This window comes from Meleagris gallopavo, chromosome 1 (genome assembly GCF_905368555.1).
Source record: "Meleagris gallopavo chromosome 1, MGAL_WU_HG_1.1, whole genome shotgun sequence".
NCBI lineage: Eukaryota > Metazoa > Chordata > Aves > Galliformes > Phasianidae > Meleagris > Meleagris gallopavo.
The window spans coordinates 32,686,656-32,706,913 of record NC_139404.1 but is presented as its reverse complement, the minus strand read 5'-3'; the positions used below and the strand labels follow the sequence as shown (position 1 = coordinate 32,706,913).

At 41.3% G+C, this 20,258-nt stretch overlaps 1 protein-coding gene across 3 annotated transcripts in view; it reads left to right on the top strand.

Annotated features, from left to right (window-relative positions):
* The window catches only part of PPM1H (protein phosphatase, Mg2+/Mn2+ dependent 1H), a 132,752-nt gene that overhangs the window by 96,756 nt on the left and 15,738 nt on the right, over window positions 1–20,258 (top strand). For all 3 annotated transcript variants that reach the window (XM_085220291.1, XM_085220303.1, XM_085220297.1), the window contains exons 6-8: window positions 3,587–3,705; window positions 16,704–16,767; window positions 18,548–18,655. In XM_085220291.1, the coding sequence (XP_085076417.1) occupies window positions 3,587–3,705; window positions 16,704–16,767; window positions 18,548–18,655 (291 nt within the window). The remainder of the gene's footprint in view (window positions 1–3,586; window positions 3,706–16,703; window positions 16,768–18,547; window positions 18,656–20,258) is intronic.

The following is a 20,258-nucleotide window of genomic DNA, read 5'->3' as shown; positions in this document are numbered from 1 at the left end:
TGCTTATTCCCTCAGAAAACGTGGGTGCTCTGTGTTTGGCACCACTTGTGCAAAGAGAATGGACAGGCGTGAGTTCAAAGAGAACTTGTTCTTATTTCATTGTCCAGGTGAGGGTTGAGTAATTGGGGAACAGGAAGAGGTGGTGAACCTAGACATCCCAAAAGTAAGTTTGGTCCCTAAGTTACAAGTCAAACGTGACTTAATTCCATAACAATTCATTCAACATAGCACTGCTTTGACCATCTGTTGCACTGCATGATGCTGAGGTAAAAAAGGTCCTGTCTTTTTGTAACAAAGGGAGGACCAATCCAGGGATGGATTCATCTTCTACTTCCTTCCTTTCTTCTACCCCCACCTCCTTTAGTTATCTCCGTTTGGCTTAAATGTGAACCTGGCCGTATGGTGACAACTGGATGCATTGTGCAGTACATGCTGTTGTGAGAGGTATTCTCAGGTAGTAAAATATCCTCTTGGAGAAAATGACATGATACAGTAAGAATACTATTGTAAGGTATGGTTGACACATGGAAAAACATGTACAGAAATACTAAGCAGTGCAGCAGAACTGCTAGTTGCCACATCAGCTGTGGAGGAGCTGAACAGGGCATCGGCAGATATGGGAATAGAGTGAAGGAAAGAGACTTGCAAGGTACAATAAGATATGCAAGATGTTCCCTGCCACCTAATTAACGAGCGCACTAGTGCGTAAGTCTGGGTTTATCTTAATTTCGTATTTGCTTTGCTGAACACTGGGAAACACAGCAGGAAGTAAATGGCCTTTTGAAAGAAATGTGACTAATATTTCCCTGAACAGACTCCATTTCATACAGCTAATGTTGAATGTAATACATCCAGCCACAAAATACACCATAAAATGGCTGAGTACCAAACATATGATACAAACCGTGCCAGATTTATGCCAAAAAAACTAGCAGCTTCTGAAAGAAAAAATGATGGAAAATATTCCTGTTATTCTGTAACACAGAATAACAATGTTGTCTGAACATGCCTCATAAGGATACAGAAAGTGTTTGATAGTCACTGTTTTTATTACATTTTAAGTTCTCTGAATGATGTTTCTAATCTGAGGTTCTTACAAATCGTGACTAAACAAATGAAAAATTAAAATGTGATGCCTCATCATAGCTGAAATTCTGGTACTTAGCTTGTGCTTATGTTTTCTTTTTTTTTTTTTTTAATCTGTTCAAGGGATTTCTTAGTGTCTGTGTAGCTACTTGAGAAAACTGCAGATTTTCAAAGAGGTCCTTTCATTTATTCTTTGGTTCAGCATAGTTTGGTAGGGGTGGAAAGGGAGAAGAACCCTGCCTTGTACCAAATGGAGAACAGTTCTCAACAAACTCAACTGAAAGTCATAGCTGTACTTTTTTCTGTATAGAATCACAATGAAGCATCAAGAAAAACTGTTAAAAAAGAAAAAGAAAAAAAAAACCACCTAACCAAAAAAAAAAAAAAAGAGTAAAAAGAAAAAAAAATTCTTCACATAAGAATTCAGCTCACGGCACCATAAGCTTCCAAATTGCTCTTTTCCCCCTGTTCCAGTGATGCCAAAAATATTAGAATCAAGTTAAGATCCCTAGATTGTAAATCAAGCATTGAGGCTTGGCTGCGGAAGAGAAATCTTATTTGAACATTAGCAGTCCTGTGGTAACTCTGCCAGCTTTATTAATCTTATTTCACTTGTGACCTCAGACTTTCCATCTGAGTAAATCTTTATGAAATGCAGTCTCTCCCAATTGCTTTCCCTTTTCAATAAAGGAAATTCTTGTTTTCAAACGGAAAAATGCTAAAAGCCTATAAGTTTATTTCTTCTGAACCCATGATCCAGCCTAATAAATAATCTCATAATCTAAGAGTTAAATATCTCCATTTTCATTTCAGGTCTTAGAGGTTTTTGCTTTCAGTAAGTCTTTTTTCTCAGATAGGTAACACTATTCTTTACCTAGAAGTACTTTGTAATGATTTAATCAAGATAGGCTATTTATCTTCACAAGTGAATTGCACTTTCTAAGCATACTGTTGAGTTTATAAAATCATAGACTAGGAAGAACAAATAAGATTTAAAAAAATGCTATGTGTGGAATACAGAAATCATTAGGGATGTTGCAACTTCTTTCCAGCTTGAGCAAAAATAAATGCAAACTTTACATGTATTTTTATATAAAGAATCCTGAGTTCTGGAAGTATGGAAAGCCTCATCTCATCTAACATTGCTTGGCAACTCAGAAGTCAGTTCTGCTCCTCAGACATTTCTGTATTGAGTAGCAGCAATCCAATTATATGGCCATAGAATTTTAGATGCAGAAGGGAACCTTGGATGCCTGTAGATTGCAGGAGGAAAAATGTAATTCCCTGAACTGTGCACAGTGAATCTGATGGAGCTCCCATTTCAGGAAGAGATCACAATGTCAAGATCATACTTGTGTGCTTAAAAGCTGCCTCTTGAAAGCAGAATCCAATCTTGTCAGCTGCACAGAGCATCTCCTTCAGTCCTGTCTCAGCTGAGCTGTGAAAGGATGCCTGGCAAAGGGAGCAGGGGCAGGCTGATCGACAGTTAGCACAGTGATGTACTGAGCCCGATCCAACTCCTATTAAATTGAGTGGGATCAGGTTCAGCCCTTAAATGCAGGAAATATTTTACTATGAACTATCTGTATGATAGCTGCCAGGTAGATCAATAAGGGCTTCCACTGCTTCCTGCTGCTCACCTTTGATGAGTGCTAGATTTATGACAAACCCAGCAACTAAAGCCAGCTCATTTGATCTGCCCTGACGGCAACTGCTGCTAAAGATAAGACAGACGTTATTGCCTTAACTGGCTGGATAAGGAAAAAGAGATACCTGCAGAAAGGTTAAGAAATGCAACTCTTTTTGTTCCCTAGCCAATTTGTCTACGTCTTCAAAAAAATTCACAGTGTGGCTTATGTTGGGAGGAAAGGATTGTTTATGCATTTATTAAAGAAAAACAAGTAAAGTTTATTTCCAAAGGAAAAATATGGTACATCTAAGGATAACCTGTCAGGTGATATGTGTAAAAAGCGTGCAGTGGACAAAGTTGAAGTTGCCTCATGGTTCTCATGCTGTGATGTACTCAAGCCTTGGGTTTGGTGGAGCCAACTTGAGCTCTTCTCCACATGTACACCCTCCAAGTCTTTACTTGCTGAATGGCTTTGTCATTTGACTGTTCTATTCTCTTGAGTCATCAGCCTGCAAAAGGAGATGTTCTTCTGTATGAATCCCTGCAGACTCTTTCAAGGTCAGTGGGTGAAGAGTACTTTAGAGATCATAGATGGTGAGAAGGGGTGAGAAGGAATGAAAGGTTTTTAGCAAGAGAGGGCTGCTCCACGTAAGACCACTACCAGACTCCAGGTAGTATGGGAACTAGTGTATGTGCACCTTGCTGGAGTAAAGCTTGTTATCGTCCTTGTTCGAAAAGGAGGAAAAAGGAAAAGAAAAAATAAAAAGTGTGTGGGAAGGGAGTGAGAAGGGATAGTAGTGCTGCCTCAGTAATAACAGAGGATGTTTTATAATCTTCATGTGGTATCTGTGGCTTGATTTTTACCCACAGGCTTACATGCAGCCCCACTTGCTGGGAAATGAGTTCACACATTTAGAGTTTCCACGGAGGGTGCAGCGCAAGGAAGTTGGAAAGAGGATGCTCTACCGTGACTTCAACATGACTGGCTGGTAAGGATGTGCCCTTCTCAGCAAGAGGTCAGCCTTTTCCCCAGTATTTGCCTGCTTTGTACACATCTGTGAGTAAACTGCATCAAAGGTGGAGGTATACACCTTTATATTATAAAGAAAGGTATTTTTATCTTTCAGATGTATTTTTCTTTTAGAAATTAACATTTAAAATGAGTTGACCTGCCTCCACAGCCCAGACCACAGATCATTTTAGCACATGAGCACTCAAAGCAGAGAAAACTCTCAAAGGGGTAGATAAGCCAGGAGTATTCCTGAAAGACAGATAAACAACTTTCCTATCTTGCAAGTAACATCTTATAGAATCTGGATCAGTGGATGACCATTCCTTTGCATGCAGTGCTTGCAGAAGAAAAGAGCTGCTTCCCATGCTCCACTGCAGCTAACACCTCATTTGGGTAATCCTTGAGGGCCTATACAAATAAAAGTTATATTCATCCTAAAATGAAAAATTTGAATGAACAGCATTGACTTGATGAGATGAAGACAGAAAGAGTGATGAGTTTTTTTGTCATTAGACAAACCTAATATTTCTTTCTTTGTCTCTGTCAGTGTCTTCATTGTTTTGTGTCAGTTCAAGAGGCTTTTTTTCAAGTGACTCTCACTCAGAAAAATCCAATTCCTTGTCACTGAGTACTGTGTATGTGACATATAAAGGCAAATGTCTTATATATGCAAATGGCTTTTGCTTCTCTGCTGTTTGTGTTTTAGCATCCTAAGAAAATGTTCATTGAGGAAAGGAAGGGATGGAGAGGGTAAAAAAGCCTGAGCTCTTGTAGATTTGGAGAGTTGCACGTGCAAGTACAACTACAGCTCCACATGCTTCTGATTGTCCCATACTTTGTAGACCGTAAATATAATGATATTGTAATGGCAGAGTAATAACCTAAGTTTATTAATATAATCTGGAGTCTTTGTACTGTACAGAACATATTAATCTGGGAATACTCATAATTGTCCATCAACTTGAACAGCTGCTAATATAAATATGTAATCCTTTCCTGAAAATAGTGGCTGCTCATTTTGAAAAGGCTGCAGGCAAGAGCAAAAGAATAGGAACAAAATGAGAACATTGGCCCAACTGAGGCTGAACAGTAAAATATTTGAAAGACTCTCAGTTTCTGCAAAGGGAGATTTTTCTTATTAAGTACATCGATCTCTGAAGCATCAGAAAGGAATGGCTTCATGTAGACTTCCAAAAGATTTTTCAAGATGTGAGATGCAACTTGGAGGGGGGAGAAGGGGAGGAAGCCAAATCACACAACAAGTATTGTGGAGAGGTATGTAAGTATCTCCAAAAAGGAGGGTAGGAGCAGAGTTATTTAACTGATTGAAAGATAAAGAGAGTTTCCCCAGGTTCACAGGAGTTGTTTGGATTTTCCCCAATTGCTTAGAGGTCTGGAAAGGAAATACAGTTAGAATGACTGAACTTGCAGTATTTGCAGGTGACACAGCTCTTCTATTAATAAACAAAAAAGGGCTCTGAGGAACTGTGAAGGATTAAATGATTTACATGAATGGGCATCACAGTGATCAAATTTGGTGTTGATAAATACCAAGAAAAGGATGAAAAATAACTGCTTTTTGAAAGTAGAAACAGCAAGAGCTGTTTCAAACACCACAGTGAGAGTCCTATTTACAGTGGTTTTTTGTTGTTTTTTTTTTTTTCAGTAAAAATCACAAGCAAGATGCTGGGATGCATACAATGTTGGAATGGTTAAAAATTCAACAAAGGGATAAGTCTGCATATCAGTTTGTTCCTTGCTTGTGAATATGTGCATAGCACTTCACCTTATTCAGAATGGTTATTGCATAACTAGCTTGGCTTTAGAAGAAAGATAAATAGGAAGGAACATGTTTTATATGTGGAATAGCAAGTAGAAGATATTGGATAAGTCTATACTGATTGCAGATTTGTTTTGATGTATTGTATTTCAGTACTGGTGTGTGAACTCTGTTAACTCTAGCATATGGCAGGGGGGAGAAGTGAGTTGATTTTCCTGCTGATTTCTCTGAATTTCCTGAAGTGTGGGACACACATCGATCCAGTTACCGATTCTGATGTGGTCAGTGCAAAGATTACCACTGGTTTATCACAAATACGCTTAGCTGTAAGTAGTTGTTCTGGAACAAATACAAAAATTGTGACTTGAAAATTGAAGTCTGAATTTACCTCAGTGTTTTCCCAGAAAGGGGTGGCTTGTGCCAAGCAAAAGCATGTGGAGACTGTGATGATACTACCTCTCCCTGCTGTTCCTTTTGACTTCTAGCTGGAAGTGGAAAATGGGGGCTGCATTTTTGTCCTGAATCAAAGAATCTGAATCTCTTAGCTGTTCTCTACCCCATAGCTAGAGTACATATTGCCTCTTTCTTTTTTTTTGCTTCAGGACAATGAAATGGTGAGGGAACCGCTCTATTGTTGTAGCATTTGTCGAAGTCAGAGTCATTTTAAATAAGGATTTATTTCTTTTCTCAGTGTGCTTTCCCAAGGAAGTCTTGTTTTCCATCGAATTACATGCAGTCATCTCCTAAGCTGAGGAAATGAAATCTGCTTCTATTTGTCCAAAATCTGGGTCACTCTCAGTGGCTGAGGTTGTGGACAAGGTGTGAGATTTCTACCTTGATGGCCTCTCAGAGGTGATGGTTTCAGGTGGCTGACATTTCACTGATTCTTTTCCACCTCAAGAGTCTTGCTCCTGTTTTCTTCCCCTTCTAATCCTTCAAAGTAATTGATGCATCAGGACATGGCAGCCAAGGACATATCTGTTCTCCATTTGTTTCTAAGGACAGTATCTATCATGGAAAATAAATTAGCATATACATTTCTTTTCTAGAAAACGTCAGATGGTGGTGCTTTGGCCAGCCAAAGCCTGGTTTGCTAAAGTGTTGCCAAACCTTTATCACTTAAGAGGCAGATCAATTGTCTGAATCTTTTTTTGGTCGGTGATTTCACTGTGTGTTGACATTTGCATGTACCCGAAGAGAGGTGCAGGTGATGTCAGGAAGAAACAGCCTCACACTTACTGCCTCCTTTAGTGGGAGGGTGTAAAACTCTGCTCTGGTGTTTCCTCGGGAAAATAAACTGTTTTACTTTAAAATTCAGGACATTTTCTGTGTTTTCTATTAGAAGTTGTATGATTTATTTATTTATTTTTTTTACTCTTCTCCTGTGCACTGGAGCCTTTCAGATTCTCAACAATGGATTGGCTTGCCCAGCTCATTTGGATTACAGAAAGTTATTGTCTTTCGATCTGTCATAAATGCATTTGGCCTTTTTTTTTTCTTTTCATTTTTTTCTTTTTTTTTCCTGTGAAGTTTCCACACTGGCTTTGTCTCAGCTGCCCACAGTGGTAGTAGAGCTGCCAAGTTTCCCTGCAGCATTAGGACAACCACTGATCCAGCAATGTGTGCTACATCACTAGTCCAGGCTGCCTGTAACTGCCCTGACACCGGCATTTCTCTTCTGCCTCCATTTCTCTTTCACTCCTTGCCTTTTCTCCCTTTTCTCCAGTGGGATGAGAAATCTGCTGCATTAAATGTATATAAAATGAATCCCATCTAGGTTGAAGCTGGCCACGAGCTGCTCCTCCTGCAACCTCACCCCCCACACATCATGATGGAGTAGCGGTTGCAGAAAGCGTTCTGTAGCTGGCAAAGCATCTTAAGAGCTGTGTCTCCTGCTGAACAAGCCTCCAAGCTGTCTCGAGCTGTAATTTGCTGGCAGACATCTGTGTTACTAACAGTCTTTCACAGCTGGATCTCTGGTCTGGGGTTTGCAAACCACGGCTTGCCGAGGTTAAACTTGAATCAGAAAGGGTACTTCTGGTGACATGGACACATCCTGGCAATAGAAGCTTCGGGGAGGACTCTGGCCACAAGGGCAAAATGCTGCCAATGCTAAAAGAGGTAGAAATAAATGGGAAAGAGGCATGCCTGGTGAGAACTGTGCTCCTTTTAAGGATTGCACACAGTGAGTGTTTTCCATCTCCTCCTTTTATTTAGCATTTAAGACGCGGTTGGCAGGCTTTTCTTTACATGTGGGTAAATGAGGGAGAACAATTCTGCTTTGCTCTGAATGCATCTCAGACATCATCTCCAAACCTGCTTGGTGCTGTTCTGGCTTACTGTGTCCCTTACGGCACACAGGCATATGTTGCTGTTTCGTCCAGTGTGCCCTGTCAGCCTCCTGCAGCCTTACAGCCTTGTGCTTAACCAGAGGTATCCAGAAGGCACTATCCATTGGCATCAGCCTTTGTGGTTTCAAAATTAACCTCTTACTTCTCCTCAGAACATAAACAGTGGCCTTTCTGGTGTTTGCATTAAAGCAGGATTTGTTGAATGCTTGTTTTCAGATCAAAGCTCTAGCTTTTTGGCTCAATAAATTTCAGCAGCAAAAGAGCCTGGACAAAAAAATCTGGTTTCAGTCCTGACATGTTCCTGACTTCCTTTGCCCTCCAGGTCTGCACACAGTTGTACTGGACCCATACAGAGCGGTTTGACCCAGTGCAGCCCCAGCCATGCCACTGGGGCTAGAGCCCCAGAGCACAGTGAGCTAAAGGGCTGTGTGCTGCACCTGAGTGTGCCCATTGACAGTACCTGCAGGGCACTACTGGCTTCTGGTGAGGTTTTGTCACAGTGCGTGACCTGGGGACGCGCTATGCTTGTGATTGATTCCAAGGCAGAGGCTGGTGCCCAGGAGCTAGCGCTGAGCAAAACCTATTTTATTCTAGAGTCAATATTGGCCACTTCCTGGCAAGCCACCAGCCTATTCTGTGCTCGCCCTTTTCTTTTCCAACAGGGAATGTCTTTCAGCCTCTGAGCATCTGATTGAAAAAGCAACTTCACTTTTCAAGCCATTTTATATTGTTTGAGATGGATGCCTTTTGCTTTCATTGCACAGCCTGCTTTGCAGTCTGCGGTTCAGTCTCCGGCACACAAAAACCAGTGTCTCATTAATCACTTATTGGGGATCCAGAGTACCACGGTGAGAGCCAATGTACATGTTTTGCTTGGTAATGCGCAAGCCCAATTGAACAAATACTGCCAGTGTGGCTGCTGCCTTATTCGTTACTGCTCCGCTCCACGTCCTTTGACATCGCGCTCAGGTAGCCTGGCTGAGCAGTGCATAAGCAGATTGAGAAATGCCACAGAGAGCTTTATGAAGCAGACGCCCGTGCTGCACCCCCATTTAATATAAATTGATTTATTGAATCAAGCACAGAAGCCCTGCTACAGAAACCTCGAGCTGTATCCTCTGGAGAGCCACCTAATAAAACAGCCCCAACTGACACTCCTCATTAGCTTTTCCTCCGATCCCAAGGCAGTATTTAAAGTGACACTGTCCCTCTTTTTGCCTGAATTTATCTGCCGGCTAATGCCTGTGGGTCTAATTAGCTTAGCATTATTAGTCTTATTCAGATAAGCTGCATTTCCTAACAGCTTGAATCCAACTTGTAAAAAGTAATTGGAAGTCTGCAGACCCTGTGCCATAACCTGCTTGATTACGCCTTTTAACCAAATTCATGTAATTTACAAAAAGTCATCCTCCCTGCCCCATTTTTTAATTGAGCTTTTTTGTCTAGTGAAACCTTCTGTGCTGCTTCTGCTGAAACCCTGCCTGTATTGTTGTGCTTGAGACCTCAACCGTATCCTTTGTGCAATCACCAGGGAGAGATCAAATTTTAATTTCATAATTACTTCACAAGAAAGCAGCCTTTTCCCAAGCCATGCCTGGTATTAATTTCCTCCCAGCAACTTACATTTTCATAATTTAATGATTATGGGCCACCTTAGCAGCATTAAACCTTTCTAGAGAGTGGAGAGCGAGGATGTCACCTTTGCAGCACAAGCGGCGATCCGCGGCCGCTTGCCTGGCTTGTTGTCCTCGTGCTCCTCTGGTTGCGAGGCAGCCGGGTGCTGCTCAGTGTGCACAGCTGGAGCAGCTTGCTGGGCTGTGCCGGGGTGTCTGGGGCATGGCTTCTCAATGATGAATGGCTGTTTGCAATGTGCATGTTATGCATCTTTTTAAGATTTGCAGCCCTCGCTGCAGGAGCAGCGGGAGGTGGGAGCTGACCTGCTGCGTACAGCATATCTCCTGGCAGTGATGAATGACTCCAGTTTCCCCAAGTGCGCACATGCCACAAGAGCTGAGCCAGAGTCTTTGGGACTGGAGAAAGCAAAAACAAAATATAATTGTTCTGCAACAAAGAAAGAAAGTAAGTCTGGGGTAAACCTCTTTGGAAACAGTGTCTCCGGGGCCAAGTGAGCCTGGCAAGAAAGTGGCTGGTCCAAGTCATGTTCTACAGAAGCATCTTCTGGAAGCAGTGCACCAAGACCTGTCCCTACATGGCTGCACAACTCCACTTGGGCTCTTCCTTGGTGTAAGATCAGATTCCTCATGTGAAAGGACCCCAAAAGGCTCCCAGTCTGTGGAATCTGTTTTATCGGACAGAAACTAAACTGAAGTAATCTTCAGTCTGAAAACCAAAACCAAATCTTCGTCCTGGTTAAGGTGAAGTATTTTACCCCCACTTCCTCTTTCTAGTCTGGACACCTTCTGTTGCTTCCTAAGCTGCACACATTCCATATGACCTCTGCTGGGCCCTCAGGAAATCTTGCTCCTTTACATCGCTGCCCCAGATGAAATTAAGTCTCTGCTCTCAGTTGAGAGGAGGCCCTTTGCTCCCAGTTTCCAGTATTGCTGCTGGGATTGTGAGGTCTCTGCTTGCTTTGTCTTTTTGCCTGCCCCATCCTGCAGTACAGGGATCTTTCTCAGAAGAATTTGCTGCACGATCCTTTCTTTCCAGAGGATCCCAGCTGGCCAGTGTGGAACAGGCACTGTGGGTGAACAAGCAGTCTTCCTTCCATCTGCTTTACTACATCCTTTTAGCAAGAAGTGCAGCAAAATGTGAATTTACAAATGATGCTTTTGTCCATCACAGTGCATTAAGCCTATAGGGTGTTGGCAGCCCACTTCCCTTACCCCTCTATCTTCAGGGTAAGTTGCTGACAAACCTTCCTGTTTGTCTTTTTAGAAGAGATGAAGTAAATTTTAAGAAGTGCCTAAGTTAGCAAAATTACTGTGAAAAAGGCCTTGACCCAGTGAAGCTGTTGCAAAACACGAACCCCTCTGATGTGCAACTGTAGTTCCTGCACACAGGTTCAGGTGCTTGCAAGTGGTGGAAGCTCTGCCAGTTGCAAACAGTGAGTAAATGTGCCTGCAGTACATTTGTTTTGTCCCTCCTCTTCTCCTGAGCACAAAAAGAGTAAGGTGCTTGTAAATTATCCTCAGTTATGGTTTTTCCTAATGTGCTCTTTTATGGACCTGGAGAGGTCCTTGTCCACCCTATCTGCAGCTCTTTCTCCACTGCTTTCTGTTAGAAGTAAATGGATTAAAAAAATCAGCCATACTCAGGGAAGTGCCTGAGAGAAGATGCCAATGCTTGAGTCTTTAAAGTGGGCTGGCCAAGATGGTGGAGTTCGCTTTGCTTAGGAATTACATCCACAGGAGTATGTGGTACTTGGGGTACGTGTCCGATCCAACACAGTCCAGACTCTGTGTTAGGACTGATTGTACACCACAGCGCAGGCATCCTGGAGGTTCAGAGCTCAAGTACCAGTCTGATTTGACCAAGATGGAAAAAATATCTGTGTGCAAGGCACACACAAATTTTAAACTTTTTTTTTTTTTTTTTTTTTTGTAATTTATGTATGTGTAAACAGAGTTGGAATTTGCAGAACTAAAACAGTTTCAGATTTAGGAAAAGGTATTTCTGCCTTTTGTGAGGAAAAAGTATTTTAAAACTTGTATGTTTCCCTCTTTACTTGGAAGAAAACCTATTAGAGTATCTTGGTGTAGAATAGATGTTTCCCTAAAAACAATTTGTGCATATATGCATGTGCATCTGTCTTCTTTAATCCACCTGGGCTTGCCATCATCATTTCTCTTAACAAACATTACTATAGTTTGTGTGCTTTTATTGTATTTGTATATTGTAGTTTTGCCTCATTAAACTATATGTCAGATGAGTAATAGGGGAAAGACACTGAAACATTAAAGCTAACATATCTAGAGGGTACTTAGTATCAGACAGTGCTCTCTGGATTTAAAGATCCTGACTCTGCAAAAGCACATGTGTAGGGATGTTTTAAAAAATTATGGTTTCATTGAGACATAAATTGCATAATTTTCAGTGCTCTGTGCCTAACCTGTGCTACATATCACTTCTCCCTTTGGAAAATTTTGTGTGTAGCTCAATAGACAATACAAAGAGTTCATTTTGGGGTGGTGGTTTAAGCTCTGTTATCCAAAGGTAGCTCCAACCCACTTATTCCTTGTTGGGGCTGCGGGACAGGCAGGGCAGGAGGGAAACACCTATTTCTATCAAATTGTGTGTTTCTCAAGGATATAACTCTCCTTTTCTATTGGTATGGCCAAGAAGGCTTGACCTTGGGTGACACAGACCAGGGAGATGGAAGGTTCTTTGGTTTGCTGGAAGGTTTTGTTGTGTTTGGTATGTTGTTTGGTATGTCTTTGCTTTTTTGCAGGCTAGTAGAGAAACAGTGCTAGAGATACACTTTTGTCTACAAACATGTCTCAAAGGAGAGTCTTCATCCTTGTATTCAATATAAACTAAGAGATTTCTCATGCTGTAGTTCTTTTCCTTTGTGCTTTCCACAAGTGGGTTTTGCTTTGTGCTTCAAGCTAAAGCCTTCTGATAGTGATTCTTTTTGCTGTTCCTCCCTAAATATCGGGTGTCACTAGCAGAGATGTGAAAAATGAGCAAGTGTTCTAAAGCCAAATGCTGTGGAAAAGCAGAGCACGCAGTGAGCATGGAATCTGGATTCTTATGTCATTCACAGAACATAGCCTTTTAGGTCAGCATAGATTGTTTTTTCGCTACCATCTTTTGTACCCAAGGAAGCTGATACAATACCCTTTCATGAACAGCAGATTTATACAGTATGCTGTAAAAGAAAATGCAGTGTGTTCTTTTATCACCAAAAACTTTTATTTGTATATTTGCATCTTCTATTCATCCTACTCATGAATTTGTGTGCTTTCAGAAGACTAATTTTAAGAACAGAAGGCTTAATGCATGTAAGAAATTCTCTAGGATTTTGGCTCATGAAATCTGTATTTGGAAGGTGACTACCATTTCAAGCTCCAGCTCAGCAGTGTGTATGTAGTTTTGATAGTCTCTTACTTACCAAATATTTAGTGTACTACTAATGACTGCATGTACTGCAAAAAATTATTTGATAGATTGTCTTTGGTATTTAACTGCTTCTGATGGTTTGTTTTTTTTTTCTTTTTCGTGTATTTAGAGCAGATTCCAGTTTGCATATGAGTAACATCATATCAGTCCTAGTTCTTTCGTTCTGACATCTCTTTTGGCTCCTGGTGCGATTTGGCCTGGTTTTTCAAAATGTTGGTCCTGAGTCCAAATGTAACTTTGTGGGTGGTACATATGTCAAGCCCTAGTTCAGTTTTTTTGGACAGCAGCACCATTTCATAATTCTTCTGAAACGAAAAGAAGAAATGAAGTTAACTGAAAGAAATGCAGCTAGATTTAGCTGGGCAAAAGCTTGCCTTTTTTGCTCCCCCCCCCTCTACTGCTCTGTTTTTCCATTTGGAGAAGTAGAGGTTTACGTGGCAAAGCACTGACGGGATTAGGCTAACTCAGAGCAGCAAGCAGTAGCATGGCCTTGTCTTCATAACCTGTCTTCTCATGCCCTGGTGGCTGTTGAATCCTTCTGGGATGCAGATGAGGGAGATGAGGAGTGTGGAGAATTGGAACCCTGCATTTGTGTTTGTTAAAACAGCGAGGTAGACTGAATTATGAAGATGTCTGAACAAGGCTGCATTGGTATTAAAAAAAGCCAAACAACCCCCTCAGGTTCTCCATATGTCTGTGTTTGATATACTGATTGCCATATTATATCTTTATGTACAGCATACTCTCTAAAGAGCACAGGAAGGTATAAATGCAACTTTACTGCATAAAGTCAAGTGAAATAGTCCAGAGGGTTGTAGCTTGTGTGAAATAAACACATGTACAAAGTACAGGAGGTTTCACATGGCATAAATCACCAGGAACTTCATAGCTTCCTTCCTTCCTTCTTCCCTGCGCAGTTGCAGAGCTTCTAGCTGAAAAGCTGTCCTTCATCATTCTTTTGCAGGAAACCACAAGCTCATATATTATTAATTCTGATTCACTAGTAGTGCAGGACTTAGGTACTTTTCTTGAGTGTCTCAGATTGCTTTTCAGTGTATCCATGCCAGCTCCACTGCTGCGGTCACAGTCCTTACGCATTGTTTCTCAAAGGTTGATAATTTTTCAGGCAATAGCAAAATCGATACAGAAAAAAGAAGTGCGTGAGATGAATCTTGACACCTAGGTTCTGAGTCCAAGAGGTGATTTGCTGTGAGAAACCAAAAAACAAATCATTGTTGGCCTAGGGGTCTTCACTGATTGAGTATCATAGTTTCAGGAGGTCATAGGCCAGTCAGCTGCCCTTCCTAATCTCTTTATGAAACAAGTAGGCTTCAGCCTTTGCAACATAGCCTCTGCCAACATCCTTGCACTATTGTGTCACAGTAAAAGATGGTCTTTATGATGAGTCCTTAAGAATTGATGGACTCGGTCATTGAGACCATTCTTTTGAAGAACACTGGCTCATATGATAATTTTTTCCCCTTCACCTCTCTTTCCTTTTTCCCCTTCTTCCTAAACCACAGTTGGTGTGAGATGCTGAGAAGCAAATCAAAGAGGGAGGAGAAAGTGGTATGAAAAGTCAATCCCTATTTTGGCTACTTAGAAGATGATGTGGAGTGGGAGCTTCAGTCTTCAGTATCTTTAGTTATCTTGCAAATAATGTTACCTGTAGGTAAAGAATGAATTTTCTTATTCCTTTAAAAAGGGAGGTTACAAGTAGTTAAGTCATGTCAAATTATTCATGTTTGCTATTTGTAACAAATATGTCTAGCAACTTAAAAATCCAACAGGAATTGCTGAGCTTGTGGTTTGCATTAGTCATTTGACTCCAGTGACTAGTATGGACTAAGCTGACACACCGTTTGTCTTGGTGTTGGAGCACAACTGCTTCTATGCAAAGGAATGAGAAGGATTCAGACTTCTCCTCAAGGAGGTTTTCCCAAGGCTTCCAGCATTGTAGGTCCAACTGGAAGCTGTGAGATGTGTTCGTGAGCAGTCAGGCAATGAATAGAACTATGGTAAAATTTTCCTCTTTGTTCAAACCAGGATACCCAAGTTGGTGAGTGAGGCATAGTTCTGATTTATTGCCTGCTGGATGTAAAGAAAGGAACAGGAGCAAAGTCCATGACTGACTGACTCATCCTTCCCAAGAAAATGCCATTCCAAGTTTTGAATGTCAGTAAAATTTTATTGTGCTGGCTATGAGTACTGATTTGTGCTATTTAAATGTTTTCTCCATAGCATAACTTGAGATGCCCAGGTATCCAAGATACTCTTGACTACTGAGCCTCCCATGAAGTGCCCACTGTGTTTTGCAAACCCTACCTGGTTCTTTTTAGCGATATCTTGTAGTGTGGGTGTGGAGACTTCCACTGCTGTTTCTTCTTTTAGTTTTGGTTTATTTTTGTTTTTTTTTCTACCCTACCACCCAAATCCCAAAAAGGACTGAACCTGAGATTACTAGAAAACCAGTGGTGGGCCTTAAATATCTACACTACTACTTCAAGTCCGAGGCTTGCCTGTTTGCTGCAATATGCATAGCTATGTAAAACAGCACTATTGATCCCAGATCTATGCCATACTTTACTGAAGCAGGGGACAGTTCAATTACAGTTTAGGACCTCACCCTTAATTTTTAATTTCCTGCTGTTTTGTGTCACATTGCTTAAATTGAATGTATCTCCCTGAGGCTCAAGCAGCCAGCCCAGCTTGAGAACCACACAGCAGGGGCTGGCAGGACCCTGCTGTGGTCCTGTCCCTTCTGCTTCATTGAGGAGTGCTGACTTGTGCTTTCAATGATGGTTTTGGTATCACTCCAAGGATTGAGGCAGGCATAGAATAGAGGAAGGACAACATGCAGGGAATAATCTGGGGAGGATCAGTTTCGTAGCACGAAGGGAAGCATGTCCCTATGGAAAGTTGTGGGGTGACATACCCTGATCACAAAGTCTGCTCAGCTCTTTGGCCCAGTGTTGTTTGTGTTGCAAAAAAAATAGGGAGCTCTGTGGCTGTCAGAGTGGCAGCTATCTTATTTTATTTCTCACTGGCAAAATTGCTCACCTTCTCACCTCATCAGTGTCAACAGCTGGATCTGTAAAAGGCAGAGTACACAGGCACATGGCAAGCAGAATCAAAGCATGAACATTTACTTCCCATGTCCATTGGAAAAGTGCTGCAAAATATAAAATTTCTGGCAACCTTGAATGTTGCAGTCAAGGTCAAATAAGCACTAAATAGCCTTTTAAAACTCTTGAGCATGTGAATGCTGCTTGGTTTAAGCAATCTTGAAAGGTGAGAACACTGTTGGAGAGCTGTTTCACACCGTGACCACGTATGCACTCAGTTGTTGCTCATCACTCCGTAAATGTGTGCACCTAGTCATTGGCTAGTTTGTTTGCTAATATTTTTTAATGGCACTGTATTATGGTATAGCTGTTGCCATAGCCAACAATATCTTACCTGATGAGGATACTATACCAGTCTACCTCTTTCTCCTTGCAGGCAAGAGGAGCAGGTTGTTTTGCTATGTACTTCTTTGTGATCTCTTTTGGAGAAATTGACTAAATCTTCATTAAAAAAAAAAATCTTTCCAGAGGACAAGGAAGGTATATCTTGGATAAAAAACAGAGTCCCTAGAAAAATAATGATTCAAAAGAAAAAAAAAAAAAAAGAAAAGCAATAAAGAAATCACAGCTGTTTGTTTCAGGGCGCTGGGTCACTAATTGAGTGCAAGCTTTATAAATGTTGTTTGTCCCCCCACAGGGCATACAAAACCATTGAGGAAGATGACTTGAAGTTTCCCCTTATCTATGGAGAAGGCAAGAAGGTGGGCACATGCGCTTTCCTCAGGGCAAAGAAGAAGGAATTCTGTGCTGTTTACCACTCAGTTTAGCCTGTGGCAGTCCAATGTTTTCCACTCAGTATCTCTTTATTTTATCACTTTGACAGCTTGAGAGAATATCTTGGTTCTGTCATAAATCAGTCTCGTGTCTAGGATGGAGGAAAGAAAAGAGCTCAGCATTAAAAAGCAGTTCTGTAGCAAGCATAGTCATTTGTTGTTCAGTTTGATTTAGGTTTTGTTTCATTGTAAATAACCAGGCTGCAGTAAGACCTGTTCAGTAAATGACTTTAAATGATCCTGGTTTGATTGTAAGATATAACTAGTCTGGATGAAGACAGCAAAATAACTCTTGTTTGCTGAAAACAAAGCAGGGAGTTATTTAATAACAATGTACAGTGCTTTGAGATGTAAAAAATCTAATTAAGAAGAAAAGGGATCAGGGCAGGATTTAGGAATTATAACAGCCCTTAACCACACCTTCTTCAGCTGGTGTATGTGAACTCACCTTTGAATTTTTCTGATGTGATTCCTGTTAATTTTTCTTGAAAGGAAAAAACGAACCCTTCCATTTGGACGAAATTTGTTTCCAATTCCTTGATTAAGAACAGTGAGATCATTAGTGCTGATCCCAGCAAGCTTAGCTGGATGCAGCAGCTGGATCAATACAAGGGTGCAGTGGTGTCAGTTTGCCGATATTGGTATGCTCACTGTGTTTCTAAATAGTGCTCCCCTTTATAGCTGCTTTAGGTTCTTATCTCAATGCAAAAATGCACGCTGTTCAAAATTAGCCCAAGTTTTGAAGGTTCAGACCTGCAGCTTATCTCTGAATTTGGTTAGTTTTATAATTATTTGCAAAATGTTTCATTCACATCTTTTTAATTTACTCTCTTATTGCCTTATGGAGCCAGGGGTGAGTGAGACAAAATAATTTTGAGTCAGTCTCACGCTGTTACTGTTGCTGTGAGCATTCCTGCTCAGAAACTGCTGTGGCAAAGCCAGAATTTTACAGAAGTGAGGTGCAGGTAGCAGAGAGCTAGGTTCCCCATGAGGCAGAATGCCTGGTCTGTCTCTGGAAAAGCATTACTCAAGAAGAGCCTGGCACCTCTTGAGAAACAGCCGTTGTCTCAGAGGAAGATGTTTAAGGAAAAAAGCATTAGAACTGAAGTAATAGCAGTGAGCCACAGAGTCAGTGGTCACTGGCACCATCACCTGTGTGGTCTTGCAGTTCCTGTGCTCTGTGTATTCAGCAGCTGACCTTTGGCATTTTTCCTTGGTGGAGAGAATATGTGGCAATATGTCAAAAGGAGGGAGCCTCAGGTTTCTTAAGTGAGTAATTAGGCTTCTAGTTCTTTTTGCAATACTTACTTTGTACAAATAGTATAATTTGCTGAAGGAGTGCTCTCACTGACTGATATGGAACAGCCAGGTGACTGTCACATATCGGTTCCACATAGTTTCATACCTCACAGGTGGTCATATTCTAAGGTGAACGTATGCATACTGAAATCTGAACAATTACAAAATAAGAAATGGAGATACCGTGAGTGTGAATTTTATAAGTTGATTAGCTATGTTAAATCTTAAGCTCCTGGGAGAATGAGGGAAATTCATCCCTAACTGCAACAGTTTATAGAGTATCAGAAAATAATTAAAATTGGAAAAGACCTCTAAGATCATGTAGTCCAACTGTCAAATAGGAATGTTATCTCTTTCCATCTTGACACAGTGTTTGTAACAGTTTTTGACCCCATCTCTTTATTTCTAGGCTCGGGTTATGGCAACAATTGGCGTGACTCGAGGACTGGGAGACCATGACCTGAAGGTTCACGACTCCAATATCTACATCAAACCTTTCCTATCCTCATCTCCTGAGGTAAAACTGCCAAGATTCAACGACCTCATTTGTGGAAGAGAAACAAATGTACTTATTGTGCTTATTTGTTCTTCCCAAATCTGACTCCATTCTGATTGCGGCTCCATCCAGGTAACATGCTGCACTTCCCAAAGGTGTTTGTGGGGTGACACCTGAAGTTAGTAACATCCTTGGAATAGGAATGTTATGAATTCCCCAGCTGTTTGCCTTCCTCCAGTTGATCCTTATCCCAGCCAGAGCATTGATGTTTTCTTTCCCTAGTCGTTGGCTACCACATATCCTCACCATTCAATGTGACCATCTCTCCCCATTTTCATGTGCCCTTTGAGGCCTGGATCATGCCTTCACAGAAGCAGAGATAAATCTGCCTTCTCCAAAAGGGGGCATTGGATGTCTTCCACAGTAGCATGCATGCTGCTTTAGGCAGAGGGTACCAAATCTAACTGCTAGGTAGGAAAATGCCAAGAGCACGTTGGAAGAGTGCTTTATGCTTCCGTCTGGGTGCCTCTTCACATCTTGTGCTTAATCTTTTATGCTGATTTTGTGCAAAGCCCAAATAATGGTAGAAGTGGCACTGCGCATTTCCAGATGATAGCATGAAGAGGAGATTGTGTGATATTTATTATGAGGGAGTAGTGAACTTGCTACTTACCTGTTTGGGAACCGGTTTTAAATGCTTCCATCATTTTGACTTGCAACCAATTCCAGGTTTTAATCACCATGGAACTTGCAGTGAAAGATATATAGGCTTCTAAAGGGGGTTGCAGGTTTTTTTCTGCATGAAGAAACATGCAAACTTTTTACTCTGTGGCTTTATTTGTCTTCCTACATCTGAGAACAGATACATATTCTATATAAAATATTAAGCAAAAGCATGCCATCCTGAAAAGAGGAGGCTTTACTGCCATAGCCCAATTGCCATTGACAGCTGGCTTTCTGTTGTTTTAACCATACCCAGTACCTGACTTTGAATTTGTTGCTTGCTACAGCAATAAATAAAGCACATTGTGACCTACTGTAGGGTAGCTGCTTTAGCAGGGGAGTCAGACTCGATGATCTCTTGAGGTCCCTTCCAGCCCCTGCGATTCTGTGATTCTGTAATGCAAGAGAATGAAAATACACAAATGACATAACACTGTTAGGAAGGAAGAAGATGATTTAATTGACCTTGCTTACAACATCTTTGAGACTTGAAAATTAGAAAAAAATGCTGAGAGTTTCTGGTCCCGGATAAAAGGAGGAAATCCAGAGATAGCCCCTTCTTCACTTTTCCTTGCTATCAGTCTGGTCCCTTCCCTCCCCCCCTTCAAGTGTGTGGAGTCCATCACTTGGGACCTGCTGCTGTTCTCTGCCAGGCAGGCAGCAGCTCTGCCCTCATCACTTCGATGGTTTTGTTTAGCGCCAGTGAAATGATGCAATTTTACCTATTTATTTTTCTGTCTGGCATGCTGAGACGCACTGTTTCTGGGGTATGTAATAGCTGCAGCGCAGTATCTCAGCAGTATCATCTCTGCCAATTGCTGCTGTTGTATTTGTCTGTGCATATAAACCAATGCCTCTCATGGGCTTTTCTAATTTGTGTGTAGTGTGTGTGTGTGTGCAC